We start from the raw sequence: 14,883 nt of genomic DNA, 5'->3' as shown, positions 1-14,883 counted from the left end.
CTTTTATTTCTTAAACCCTACTCCACTTGGGGTAAAACCATAGTTTTGCTGTTAAAATGAAGCATTTCGTTCTACTCATGAACATTAAGTGTACTTCCTCTCCCAGTGCATGACTTTAGATTAAAAATCAACTGAGAAAATTACAATTAGAAAACGTGGTAATTTTTGGTACTCTGATTCAAGAAAAGGTTTATTTTTCTCCTTTACCAGAAATTTACTGTGGATGCAAGACAAATACTACCCTTTGTAGTACAGGAATGAGGTACTCCTCCTCTTGGTGATTTGATCATTGTCACATTCTGAAAAAAAAAACAACTGTGCTGCTGACAACCTTGCTGTCCTTTACCTGTTATTTGCCAAGATAGATTTTGTTCATAGTGCTGCTAATTCAGCATCTTTTTGAAGCACTAAAATAGCTTAAGAAAAGTCTCCTTAAGTATGATAAACTTCTGGTATTGTTCCTCTATAAACCTAATTAAAACAGTGTAATAATCTCTGCTGAAAAGTACTGTTTCTCCTTTAAAGAAATTCATTTTAAGTGTATTTAAAACAGACCCACACGCTGAACAGTTTGCCCTGAAGTGACACTCAAGAAACTTGAAGCTCCTTATTATATTTACTAGTTATGTACTTTTAGCTATATAGAAATAACTTATTATTTCAAATCATTTTTTGCAGGCCTACTTCTGCTTTTGATTACCAGACTGCAAATATCAGAGCTACTGTTTTAATGTTTATGCAACAGATTCATACCAAAAAGTTCTAAGGCCCAGTGAAGCAAAGAAAATAAATTAACAGGTACAACACACAGCAATATGAAATTAAGGAAGTGAAAGTAGATGTACACAACTAGTAAGTGATGGATTTGATGAAGAAGCAAACATGAACATAAAGCAAACAAGAACCTCACCTGGCACAGTAAGTGTTTAAAGTAGGCCATCTAAGCTTAATGTTCAGCACAGGCTTGTTTGAAAGTCAGACAGAAACAGATAAGGGAAACACTAAGGGTTATGGTTCTATTTTTGATCTTCAAAAGAGAAGAAAAAAAGCTTCTAGAGAGGAACAGTTCACTACTGCTCCACAAAATAACTCCCTGTCTGTCAAACTACATGTCAAAAGAACTGTGAATCTACTGCTTTATCCACAAATCATACATGGAGATAGTGATATATCTCTGTAGAGGAATCAGCTTAGAAGTGTTGTGAAGTAGCAGAATGCCAGATAACCTAATGCAACATGAAATCCAAATGAATGTCCAGTCTCTATGTCTTGTCTTCCATGGACAGCATGCAAATTGTGGGACATAATGGTATAGAATATCACATCCCAGAAGTATACACTGGTCCAAAAAATACAAGAATTCAAGGAGTTTAGCTATCAAAACATGTTTAAATGTTGCCTACACCACAAGTCCTGTCACCGCAAACTAGGATAGGACTGATCTGCAGGTAACCTGATTTTGTTCTCTAAATGCCTGGTATTAACTACAGCCAGAGAGAGGACATTAACCAGACTGCACCTTTAATCTACATCAGTACAGTTCACACTACACTTATGAATCCTTCCTTTTCATACTAAAAACAATAAAAGCCTAGTTATTGCTAAAACAGTTTAGAAAACGTGGTCAAATGAGGATTTGATGCACTTAGAACAGGACTCAGTCTTCAGGTACTTAAATACAAAGGACCTCCCATCCTTATCACTGCTTAGTCCCGAATCTCTGTAAACACTGCACAGCTATGTGCATACACTTGCTGGGAAATTCCCAGAGCAGCTGGACACTAACTTCTTAAGTCAAGCATTCAGAAAGTCTGAGGAGCAGCATCTGTTCAGAAAAATGTTAATCCTGCAGGTGTGCTTTCGACATACATAAAAGAATTGGGCTTAACAAAAAGAACTGCTACAGATACTTTCATTCACAAACACTCCCTTGACCTGTTCATGTTTGTATGCGGTATGCGAACAATTTGAATGCCAGGTTCACTGAACTACCTGTTTGTATACCTCACAAACAAGAAACAAAGCAAAAAACACCGCCCAGATACAAAATACAGGTCTCTCTTCTCCAATTGCTTAATACAATGTCTGACAGATTGCTGTTCCCTGCTGCCATAGTAACTCCTTCAATGTTAGGAAATGTCCCACACAGATCATCTCTGGGCAACCAGTGTGAAGAGTTAGTTACTCCCATTCTACCTTGCTGCCTCTACTCTGGTGATTAAGGAGGTAAAACAGGCAAGAAAGATTTCATCCTACACCATACCAAACACTGGAATTCACCACCTTTTTTTCCTTTTCTCCTTCTTTCCTCTCAAAAAAAAAAAAAAAAAAAATAAAAAAAAGGGGGGGGAGAGCAAGGATAAGCAAAATAAAAGGTCAGAATCAATTTTAGCATATCTCAAGAGAAAACACCAATCAACCTTTACAGTTTAAGGTTGGTAAAATGTTAATCTGATATTATCTGCACTCTGACAAGCAGGAGAAATCCTTGATCTGGTATTACTTGTGTCTACATAAAAAAGGCAAAAATAATCTCCATGGAGGTCTTCAAAATTAAAGATTCTTTCATATTCTTTGACATATGATGCAATGCAGTTACTTGTCTCTCCATAGACTTGCAAGAGGCTTACTTGACAGAAGTACAGAACAGGGCTGTGCTCAAAAATAGCTGTTTCCACAATTGTAGGAAAACCACATACATCTCCATTCTTTAAGCTAGGAGAAAGTAGTTACTAAAAAGGCCATTCTTTCATTCCACCTTGTTTTAAAAGGATATAACAGGAGAAGTAAAACAAACAAACAAACAAAAACACACACACACACACAAAAACACCTTACGCATTATGCAGTAGTGGCAATGCCAATCTATTAAGTGCACTGCAGCCTTTTTGCATTTATGCTAATGTTTCACCTGCCATAACTTATTATAAGGTATCTTTGTATGAAATACTGCAAAAGAGCTACAACAGACTAGATTCCAGTTGGTGTTTATTTCTTTGAATTTACAGATGTCTAACCAAAATCTGATAGAACACATGAACTGCTGTAACAGCTTGTCTCTTCTGGAGTCCACTCCAGAGCAAGGATTAACATCAGTGAATATCGCTAGCTTAATTCTATAAATGACACAAGCTGGGGGAAAATAAATAAATAGCCAAAAAACTCTTTCAGTGAGACCTCATTTGTGGAATAGAAGACAAATAGAGGAATTGCACAATAATTAGTTTTTCCCCCCTCTGGCTCAAAGGGACACTGCAGTCAGTGTAACAAGTTCATCTCTTCTACATTACTTATATCCATGCCATTTGTTTTGTCATTTTCTGCTATACTTAACCACATTCAACAGGCAGATTTCTTAAAAGTTGCTCACATAACAGGTATCATGACCTGAAAAACAACATTGAGGACTGTTCTGATGTTAGACAAAAGAACTTAATACTAAGATGTTGCTTTTAATGAGGGAAAAAAAAAAAAAAAAAAAGCTCCTTTAGCTATATGGTCATGCACCTCGAGTTTATGTTAAAATAAAAAAAAAAAAAAAAAAAAAAGAAAACACAGGAAGAAAATAAAAAAATAGAAGCTAGTAGTGAAGATATGTATCACCTGCATCCTTCTGAAATTGGAGGGCTAAGCACTGCATACTACAAGCTACTGGACTTGAATTAAGAGCAGTTATTCTAATACAATAACTCAAGAATATTTCTATTTATTTCTAAAACAAAGAAACAAGAAAGCTACTTGAATCACTATTACCTATGGGGAACTGAGGATTCAATCTAGCACTTGACACCTGATGCAGCATTAAATGCAAATCCTCAGTCCTGCTCAATACTGTTTAAATACAGTTAAAACAGACAGGCTTTCTTCTGTCTCATCTGTACTGAAGCAACAACAAAACAAAAGTGAACCCCAAATTTTGCTAATGTACTTTGCTGGCATTAATTCAAGAACAGATAATCAAAGATACCCTACTGCAATAGGAACTTGTTGCCACTGATGACTTGAAAATACAGCAACATCCATAGCTGTTTCCCAGAGCCCAATATGGACACTGTTCTCGGCAGGTGGTGGCAGTACTTCGATCCAGGCACATGGAGGGGAAAAGGACAACAGTACACAAAGAACTGTAAAGCTACTAATTGCTAGGGATTCAACAATGGGCAATCTTGGTGCAAATGCTGCTACAAACAGCTAGAGACATGCATCAACTTATACCTACCAACATGGTAAATGCCCCTCTGTCTTAATGGTTTACCCCAAGCTCCCATCCAAATAAGACAGCTGATAGTGGTCCTAGCCTTTCATACTCATTTTCAGTAAACTATAAACTCTCATAATCTAATAATTCACGAAACACACAAGCTCGTACTCTTCACAGAGATGACACCGTTGCCTATCTAGATGAAAATCCTTTGCTTGCTTAGGCACTTTGTCTGATATGACTAACTAGTCACTTTTAATGAAAGACTTATATTTTAGGTAACTACGGCTTTTTGATCCACAAATTTTGCTTTGAAATTGATACAAATTTTCATAAGACATTTTGCATGGCATCAGTTCATGACATCTATTTTAATTACTTCTACATATAACCACAGCACACAATGAAAAAGACATTCTGAAGCTATATTACCATCAATTTACAACTAGAAAGAGTATAGGATTGGGTTTGCTCACAAGCACTCCTGCAGTATTAATTTGTCCATAAAACAGACAAATGTAACTGCTTACCTTGCCTAGATATCACTTGCACACTGAGCTGTACTGTTCCATCTGTTTTTACTCCTTGATCAAAAAGGCTTCGATCTGGGTCCAGCTTGAAAAAAAGCAAACAGACGCATTAGTCTTAATGTTGTAACAAACTCTTATTCAGTTATACCTTGGGCAGTTATACTGTCTAATATATGGTGATGCTTGTATATATGGTGATGCTTGTAGAAATAGGCGGGCAGGGAATTTCTTCAAATATTGGGCTATCTATGCGCCTGACTACCATAAAAATCTTCCTACTTCATTCAGATTCAAAGCTAGATTAGACTCTTGGACTTTCAGACAGCCACAAATGATGTGGGATACCTCAAGTCTTTGCTTATACAATTATTGTCATTGCCCTCATTCATCTTTCACTTAGTGATTTTTCCCTTTTAGGTAAGGGGGTTTCATCCCCCCCTTATAAAACATAATCCCCCTAAGCTTTTTGATGTTATTCATACTGAACTTGCACGTACATATTAAATGATAAGGAAGATTAGATGATAAGGAAGCTGACATAAAATTAATTTTGTACGTTGCAATATGGAGTTCAAGTGTGAATTCGATGAACAATGAAAGACAGGGAAAAAGTAAAAAGCTTATCTTGTAAGAGTTTAAATCTGCCATAACCTTTCAATTTACCTGGATATCTTGCAGGCAAATTTCATGTGCGTCCAAGGAACATTGCAACCTGGGTTCCAGCAACTTCTTAAGATTTCCAATTGGTTCATTGATATCAATAGCTTGACTCACAAATTCTGCTGTGGTGTAGGTTTGCTCAACGATGCTTAAGTACCAAAAGAAAACAATAAATCATTATCTGTATGTTAATAAAGCTTGCACAATACAGACAGTATAGGTAGAGCATAAATTGCCAAATTTGGTCACGTTGATTTTACAACTATAACTCTTCCCTTTTTCTTTTTTTATTAAAAAAAAATAAAAAATCATGTCACAGTTCCAAAGCTATACTAAATTATTTTCAGAATGGTGTTTCCAAGACATGAAGTTATGATTAATATATTATATATTGTTATATACATGTACATTATATATATATATAACCTGCATGTAGGTAAAATAATTCTAGTACCTTGTGTAGACTGAATTTAAAAGATCCATGTTAAAAAACAAATACAGAAACTTAACAGGTAGGGAACAAAGAAGGAAGAAAGCATTCCCTCTCATAAAGAATAACCATCCCCATCTTTTAACTAGTCAGCATAAGGATAAGCTTAACACCTACAAGAGACGCCAGAAAGAAATATAGCAACATATAACCTTGAAGGAAACATTATCTAGGTATCATGGCTATCTTGCATTAAATTGATGACACTATTGGCATAGGCATTCCAAAATATCAATTTACAGAGAGGAAATCAGAAAGTATATGGACACAGTAAGGCCATATGTAATAAAAATACACAAGGAGCTCAGAATAAGGAAAAAATAATGAATGTTTTTGAAACAGTTCTCCAAAAAAGGTTCTGACAGAGCAGGTCATCTACCAGCCTCAGTTATTTCTTCCAAATGCATTAACTGCATCTCTGTATTTTCAAAAACAGTTGTGAAAATTAGGAGGGAAGCTCTTGGAAGAAAAAACTAGGCTAAGGTAACTACAGCAAAAGTGACTTTTGTATCTACAGTTTACAGGGCCCTGTTAACAATACAGTCACAATATACAGAATATAATTTCTGCTCCTTTAAAAAAGGGACACTGAATAACAATAAAGCAATGGACTGGAGAAACTGAAAATTTTTTACTACATGTAAACACACTCCTACAGACATGAAAGTAGTGGAAAGAAAGAGAACTACTAAGAACCTAGGAAGAGATAAATAAAATGTTTTGGGATTTAGGCAATTAAGATTATGATAGAATGTGGGATGAGAGGCTGGAGTGCAGCCCTGCAGAAAGGGATCCGGGGGTTCTGGTTGCTGGCACGCTGAATAGCAGTCAGCAGCGTGCCCTGGCAGCCAGGAGGGTCAACCGTACTCTTGGGTGCGTCAAGCACGGCACGGCATGGCTAGCCAGTTGAGGGAAGGAATTGTCCTGCTCTGCTCCGTGCAGTTTTGGGACCCACAGTACAAAAAGGACATAAAACCATCAGAGAGTGTCCAAAGGAGGGCTATGGAGATGGTGAAGGGTCTAGAAGGCAAGATGTGTGAGGAGCAGCTGAGGCCCCTTGGTTTGCTCAGCCCCGAGCAGAGCAGGCTGAGGGGAGGCCTCATGGCAGCCTGCAGCTCGCTCATGAGGGGAGCGGAGGGGCAGGCACTGAGCTCTGCTCTCTGGGGACAGCGACAGCAGCCGAGGGAACGGCATGGAGCTGGGACAGGGCAGGGTCAGGCTGGGGGTTAGGGAAAGGGTCTGCACCCAGAGGTGGTCAGGCACTGGGACAGGCTCCCTAGGGCAGTGGTCACAGCACCCAGCCTGCAAGAGTTCAAGAAGCATTTGCACAAGGCTCTCAGACACATGGTCTGATTTTTGGGTGGTCCTATGTGGAGCCAGGAGCTGGACTCCATGATTCTTTGTGAGTCTCTTCCAACTGAGAACACTGTACGATTCTATGGCAGCACTATACTGGTTTCCAATAGTGGCTACAGTTCCACTTCAAGAAACCACCACTTAATTGCATAAGAAAAGCTGAAGAGAGCACAAGCAAAATGACAAGCTTTGTATCCAGCAAGAAAGCTGAAAATCTATGGAAGTGATCAAGTGCAGGAATGTGGAGATGACAATGATCCAGTTACTTCAGCCAGTTTCAAGTTACTTCTTTAGCCGAGCTAGAAACACTTGCACTTATTTCATAATCATGGCCATCTCTGAAGCATTACACGATACCTAATAATAAATCTGAGTAACTGAACTTAGCGCATGCAACCACAAACCTGAAATCAGTAAAACACACCAAATAAATAAATCATAGCCTAATGATCCCCCCAAAGTGAAGACAGTACCTACCTTTCTTCAGTGCATTCCTGTTTCTCAGTTCCATCAATTTCTATTTCTATCAACTCTTCTGCATCTCTCTTAGTCATGGCTAAAACGTCTTGAAAACAGAGCTATGAACAGAAAAGATTTTTTTCGTAAGTCACAGACAAACAAAACTAGACAATGTTTTGTATACTATCCAAAATTTTTGAACCAAATACCTAGGCAGCTTTTTAAATATAAGAATTCACTGGAAAAAAAACAAACAAACAAAACAAAACAAACTAATACAGATTTCACAAAATAGATGACAATATCTGTTTCTCATACGAGTGTTCCATGGGACGAATTCAGGACTCTGAACAGACATAAACACTGAGTACAAAGCTTTGTTTCCTTGGAAGCATCCCTACTTACTGAATGCTTCTGGAATAAGCCAAATAACTTTTTAAAGTTCTTTGAAAGTTAATGCATATTTTTATGCTACATACTATCTTCATAACAGAAGAGGCTAGCAAGGTTTCAATCCTGGAATCATTCTTTCTGATGGACTCATTTATCCCAAACCCGTTAATACAAGATTTTAAATTCTTCTCAAAACGAACAGTAAACAAGTCATGCAGTTTTACAGAGAAGGCTTAAAGGAATTCAAACTGCACATCTTATCGTGCCCTTCAAAAACTATTATGTAAAATTAGTTTTGTTACCAGAAGAAATCAAGTGTTGTATCTGATGTCAATCTGTAAGAAGCTATGAGGGCTAGGCAGGAAGTAAACAGCACCTCATTAACATCTCACCACCAAAAACAGAATCTGTTCCACTCTCACATCTAGCTCTGTGAAAACCCCTGAGCTGTAAGGGATGGGTTCACTGAACTTTCCATATCACCTAACTTTGTATATCATCCTCATACTAAATGGGAAAGAATGAAACACCGTTTCTGAAGAATGTAGACAAGCTTAACCAAATCTCTCTGAAGGAACTGATGCTACAGGTGAGCTGGTCAACTGTTAAGATTTTTGGAAATTAACGTTTGAGCAAAGTGCCTTACTGAAATCTCCCAGGGAAGCTAACTCGTACTACATAAAAAAACAACAACAACAACAACAACAACAAAACCCCTCATGTGTTAATCAAATTAGAAAAAAAAAAAAAAAAAAAGTCCAAAACAACAGAAATAAGTTATTTTTTGTGAGGAAGGGAGTTTACTAGCTAGGCTGCAAGAAGGGTTGGGCTATAATTTCTGCTATTTGACATGTTCATGACTTATTTATTAGGAATCTGAAGAACTCTTGAAAGAACTCAAGGTCTTGAATGACCGATGAAAGAAAATATTCAATATTGGTAAACGCAAAGTCACGTGCATTGAGTAAATATTATAGGAATGCTGTAACTGGAAAAGTATAGAATTAGGTAATACATTTTGGAGTCCCTGTGGACTGCACTCTCAATTGGCAGCTGGACTAGCGGCAGCTCACTCATGCTTCAAAGACAGTTTGCCTTTCTACGTTACGCAGTTGCAACTTGCAGGCTATGCAACAGCCTCACTTCTGGTTACCCTAGGGAGGTAGAAAAGGTGAGCACAGACAGCAGGTAGAGAAAGATGAAAAAAGACGGCTCCATTGAGCACAAATGCAAGAAAGGGAGATGGCAGGGTGGAAAGAGGAAGAATAACGTTACCAAAATACGTGAAGTCATAGAACAGTCTGGAGAAGAGTAGTGGGGAAAATTATTCACTCTCTTAAAGAGTGAATAATCGACTCCCGATAACATTACCAAGCAGCATGTTTAGAACAACGCAGACATCTCACAAGAAGCCCCACTGACGGCCCCTGCTCAGCTCCCCGAGCCCAGTCTGAGGACCCGCGCCGAGTTCTCGAGTTCAGCCCGGGGGAGCTGCAGCAGCCGGGCTGGCCGGGAGGCTCAGAGCCGCAGCAGCGCCGCTCACACGCCGGGCGGACACGCGAGGCGGGCGGCACCCGCAGCCCTCTGCCTTCTGCCGGCTGCCCCCACCCTGCCCGCTACCAGCCGGGGGGCGCCCGCAGCGCCCGCGGCAGGGCCGGGCACCTGCTCGCGGCGGCTCTGCCCCTGCGGCCCCGCGGCCCGGCCCGGTCCCGTCCCGTCCCGTCCCGGTTCCCTGGCTGCGCGCACGGCCGCGGCGGCCGCCCCCGAGCCCCATCGCGCCCCCCCCCCGTGCTCTCCCCCCCCACCCCCTCCCGGCGCCGTTTGAACCCGAAACGGAAATGAGGCCGGCGGCACCGCGGAGAAACGGAAACAAAACACGGGGCGGCCCCGCGGCTCGGGGCAGGCCGCCCTTACCCGCCGCCGCTCCCCGGGCCCGGCCCGGCCCGGCCGCGCGTTGCCGCCGCCTCCTCCTCCTCCTCCTCCTCCTCCTCCTCCTGCCGCGGGCTCCCCCCCCCCGCCGGGTCCCGCCGCCCTGCGGAGGCCGCGGCGCGCGCTCGCGATTGGGCAGCGCGGGGAGGGCGCGCGCGCGCCGAGGCACCGCCGCACGAGCGCCGCCGCCGCCGCCGCCGCCACCCCCCGAGGCCCGGCGGGGACTACGACTCCCGGCGTTCCCCGCGCGCCGCCCGGCCGGGCCGCGCGCTCCCAGCAGCCCCCGCGCTGCAGTGGTGGGGGTGGCCCAGGCAAGGTGACCGCGGTGGGTGCCTGTGCTGGGGGGGGGGGGCGCGTTGATTAACGGCTAAATAACGGCTAATTAACGGCTAGTTGCCGCGCTCATTACCCCGCGTACGCGCTAAATGTCCTGTTTACGTGTCTGTATCAGCGGCGGGTGTAGGTAACTGCGCGTTTTTCCTCGCTTTCAGCCCTACTGGCGGTGCCGCCATGGTCCTGCGCCAGCTGCTGCGCGTCCCGGCCCTGCTGCGCGCCGCCGTCGCGGTGCAGCTGCGGAGGAACGTGGGGCTCTCGGCCGTGGCCTTCAACAGGGCGAAGGAGCTCGACCCGGTGCAGAAGATGTTCCTGGACAAGATCCGGGAGTACAACACCAAGAGCAAGTGAGTGGGCTGGGGGCTGAAGGCAGGGGGCAGAAGTGGGGGAAAAAGGTGATTTTAACAAATTACGGCATGCGTTAACGTTGTAGTTGGGCCCTGTGCATTGCAGGTGTGCTCCTCTGCCAGCAGGCAACGCCTTGGTAGGTGCTGAGATCACCGGGGACCAGACTGAGTTCATTCAAAAGGCATCCGCTTTAATTCATACCCAAGATTTGCCTCCCTCTGGTAATGGAATCAGGATACCCCAAGCTGGGAGGGATCCACAAGAATCAGCCAGCCCAACTCCAGCTGTGCTGCTCCCCTCTCACCTACTCCTACCTCTTGCACACTTCCTTATGCAACCAACCACTGATTAACAGGCCTTTGATGGCATGAAAGACTATGATAGGCATGATGCAGGGAAACTGCAAAGAGCAGTCTCTTGTTGAGTTTCTCTTTAAACAACCTATGAGACCCCGCATAAATCTGGATGAAAGCATTTCACATAATGTACTTAGCTTTAAAATTGGAAGGTTGGCATGATGATTTGTTTTCTTTGTAGAATATAACACTCCGGTGCAGTTCTTGCCAGCAGACTTTTTTGGTACAGAATGACAGCTTCAGCAGGATGTATTCCCAGGTTTAAAGCTAGGTTTAGAGCAAGGGTTTGAGTTTAGCTTTTACATTTTGAAAGAACACCTGAAACCACTGATCTATGCATCAGAACTGCATATGTACAAATGTATTCTGATACTTGGTGATATTATTTCTCTGTTGGTGGTATATCCTGCTATAAGAATACATTTGGAAGGTGGTGCTGACAGTGTTGAAAATAGAAGATTCAAGTCCTTTCCTATAGTTCAGGAGAAAGTTGTCGTATTAGTACACTGACCATATTGAAACAGGTTTTTGGTTTGCTCACAAAAAGAAATTGAGTGTGTTTAACTCTGCTCTGAGACTGTTCCGAATGACAATTCTTGCTTTCCTGCAACACTTACTGATATTGTCATGAGCGAGAGAAGGCTTGCAGTTGGAAAGCTAACAGGAAATGTACGCTTCTTTCTCACCCTTAAAAAAACAACTGATGTCTTACTTCTTAGGGCGTTACGGCACTCAATATTTTTTTGCACACTGTGGAGCATGAGTAATCTGTAGAGTTACTATTTCAACTACTTTATATGTGTATCCCAAGAAATTCTTCTCTGAATCTGTATGAATTCATGGTGCCCTGTCTCTTGTTCTTTTTGCTTGTTTAATATTCAAATCATGTTCTTTTTGCAAAACTGAAGTTAAGCTTTACTAAGATCACAATTCAGAAATAGTAGAGGTACAAATCACAATTTTGTCAAGAAGTCACATCTGGAACAAGTGAAATGCCAGAGCCCTGCAAGTCTGTATATTCGTTGTAGTTTTGTGTCTTGAAAGGCTGCCTCTGTAGCTTGGATTTTCACTAATAGTAGCAAAAAGCCTGCATTTTACCCTGAGAATGTTCTTTATCTGTAAGATATGTAGGCCCTAAGGTGTGTCACATCTCAATTTTTGGAAATGCTTTAAATTATTTGATTTAGTTGATTGTCAAAGTGGTAATTCATAAATCACCATGAAAATGTAGAACTTCCACATAAAATTTCAGAACTGAACTGCTAATCAGAACTTCTCATTCTTTTTTTTAGGCAAGCTGGAGGGCCTGTTGATGTAGGCCCTGAGTTCCAGAAAGACATGAACGAATCACTTGCTAGACTTCAGAGGATGTATGGTGAGGGAGATCTAACCAAGTTCCCAGAATTTAAATTTGAAGGTGAGTTAATAATCTTACTGAACTTCTGATTGCAAGTAAAGTAACGCTCACTAACTGGTCTTCACATAGTTAATTCCCTTTTAATTTTTATCTGGACCATTAATCTCACATAAGATACCCTCAGTGAATATCCCTTTTTTTTCCAGTTAGGATGTGAACTTACACTGATGCTTGACCAGACTTGCAGGCAGAGTGAGCTATCTTAATTACCTTTCACAGGCCCTAAAGAAATAGCCCCAGATGGCCTGTTGCTGGCACCCGTATTTCTCCCCAAAGAGGTCAGCAGACTGTAATTTGAAAACCAGTCTGTATCATCCAAACTGTGGTTCGTAAACTTTGTAACCTTAGGATGTAAGGGCAAACGTTTTATTTTATTATTATTTTTTAATGACAGACTCTTTGTTGTTTCTCTTATTTTAAGAACACCTCAAAATCTCCATTGCTGTCAAGCAGCCTTACTTACAGTCAGGTTGGGAAGGGGGATAAGACATCTTTCATGTAAGCAGCCGGCAGCTAGGATTCCCCAATATTTTGTGGGGGGCAGTGCGTTGGGTTTACATGGCAAGGTTTTGGTAGCAGGGGGCTGCTGGGGTGGCCTCTGTGAGAGGAGACCAGGGGCTGTCCCCACATCAGGCACAGCAGGTTGCAGCAGGCTCACAGCAGGGCAAGGCTCAGCCCATCAGTGGCACTGGAGGCACCTCTGTGGTTTAAGGAAGGGTTAAAAAAAAAAAAAAAAAAAAGCTGCACAGCAGCTGTGAAAGGAGTGAGGAAAATATGTGAGATAAAAAATTCCTGCAAACACCAAGGTCAGTGAAGGAGGGGGATGCAGACAAGTCAGAAACAAAGGAGTGAAGTTGAGCCTGGAAGACAGTGGGTCTGTAGGGAAGGTGTTTTTAGTTTTTTATTACTCACTGTCCTGCTCCATTAATCTTGCACAAGTTGAGTTTGTTTTGCATGTGAGGGCAACTGATAAACAATCTTCTTTTGATCTTGAGTTCACTTACCGATGAACTTTTTCATCTTATTTTCTCCTCCCTGTTAAGGAGGAAGAGAGTGAGCAGCTTGGGGGGCACCTGGCAGCCAGCCATAGCTAGCCCACCACAGTCAGCGACCTGTAATTCTGATCAGACTAACCAGAAATTGTGGTTTAGACCAGGAACTCACCTTAATTTTTTTATTTTTTTTTTGGTGGTATTTCAGTTGGATTGAGGAAGAATTTGGTGTCAAACTCTTACTGGTGCAAATAAAACAGCATCTGTCAAGTAGGATCTATGGTGTTTCTTTTTTTTCTGTTCCCAGTTTTAGGGATGTGGTTTATTTATATTCAGCTTTATTTCTATGTAATATATGAAACAATACATATGAAAGTTCAGGATTTTTTTTTTTTTGTAATGAAACAATTTGTGTGGCAGTAGGGACAAATCAAATACATGAGGGGGACGCCATGTTACCCATTCCTTTATCACTGTTCTGTGTCCTTTCATCTAAGTTCAAGGAGTTCTCAAGACTGGCTAGATTATTTCTTGCTTTAGCGAAGATTCCTATAAACTGAGCCTCACCTTTCAGACTCCTTGTAGCAAAGAGAAGAGGCATTAATAGCCTCTATGTCAAAACCCTTAGCTCTTTGAGTTTGTACCTTTGGCATCAAGAATTTGTTCCTCCTAGTTTCTGTATAATGTGGAAGTTATCTTTTTCTGAGTGTTGACTTTGTGCACTCCGTTCACTTAATTCTCTCTGAGATGAGAACCAAGAGGACAGAAGAGCTTGGTTGCTGCCTCTTGTATCAGAGCAATGTTGGAAGTAGTGGAGTCAGGCTGTCCTATAACATTCTGGTTGATTTCTTCAGTTCCCCATCTGCATTTTTCCCCCACCTCATGTGTTGCTAAAAGGTGTTGCAGTAGAGTGTTATGAGGGGGCATGTCTGTCTTAAACCACACTATATGCAGCTGTGAGGTGGTAAGCCCTGCCTCTAGTGTAGTTTTTGTTCTTTTGTGCTGGTGGTTTAACAGCTGATGGGCAGCTAAGTAAGTACCACAACACTCTGCTCTAACTTCCCTCTCCTCAGAAGGACAGGCGAGAAAGAAAGCCTGTGGGTTGAGACAATGACAGGGAGATCCCTCTCCAAGCAAGTGGAGGTGTAGACTGCAATGCATAAGAGCTTGTCTTGGCCTGCCAGCTGAAAGTTTAGTTTTCTTTGAATAGCAGATCAATGGTGGTATTTTGGGCTGGAATAAAAAGAAATTAACATGGCTTTTCTCTTTATTTGCCCTTCTTCTTTCTCCTTCAGAGCCCAACTTTGAGGAGACTCCGAAGTGATCTCTGCAGGTGGTACTCAAGACAGCAGGCTGCATCCAAGGAGTTGCTGAACATGGCATCGGTTGTAATTTAATAAATGTGATGTTTAAGTTTGA

General features: G+C 41.9%; 2 protein-coding genes across 4 annotated transcripts in view; one reads left to right on the top strand and one right to left on the bottom strand.

Moving 5' to 3' along the window:
- GABPA (GA binding protein transcription factor subunit alpha) overlaps positions 1–10,131 on the bottom strand; it is a 25,836-nt gene extending 15,705 nt beyond the window's left edge. Inside the window, exons 1-4 of one of the 3 annotated variants that reach the window (XM_082783026.1) lie at positions 10,004–10,131; positions 7,715–7,815; positions 5,395–5,539; positions 4,732–4,816 (exon numbers count right to left, since the gene is read on the bottom strand). In XM_082783026.1, the coding sequence (XP_082639152.1) occupies positions 4,732–4,816; positions 5,395–5,539; positions 7,715–7,791 (307 nt within the window). In that variant the 5' untranslated portion in view covers positions 7,792–7,815; positions 10,004–10,131. Of the gene's footprint in view, positions 1–4,731; positions 4,817–5,394; positions 5,540–7,714; positions 7,818–8,003; positions 8,754–9,104; positions 9,396–10,003 lie in introns of those variants that run through there. The other 2 variants (XM_082783027.1, XM_082783025.1) reach the window with 2 other exon arrangements.
- ATP5PF (ATP synthase peripheral stalk subunit F6) lies at positions 9,928–14,883 on the top strand (the record flags this gene model as incomplete). The annotated part of the gene is made up of 4 exons (XM_082784849.1): positions 9,928–10,334; positions 10,510–10,698; positions 12,348–12,472; positions 14,760–14,883. The coding sequence occupies 4 exons, from the start codon at positions 9,928–9,930 to the stop codon at positions 14,786–14,788; spliced, it is 750 nt and encodes a 249-aa protein (XP_082640975.1). The 3' UTR covers positions 14,789–14,883.

This window comes from Aythya marila (assembly GCF_965140915.1).
Source record: "Aythya marila genome assembly, chromosome: 1".
Lineage (NCBI taxonomy): Eukaryota > Metazoa > Chordata > Aves > Anseriformes > Anatidae > Aythya > Aythya marila.
Note: the sequence above shows the minus strand (reverse complement) of the source record. Positions and strands in the feature narration are given on the sequence as shown.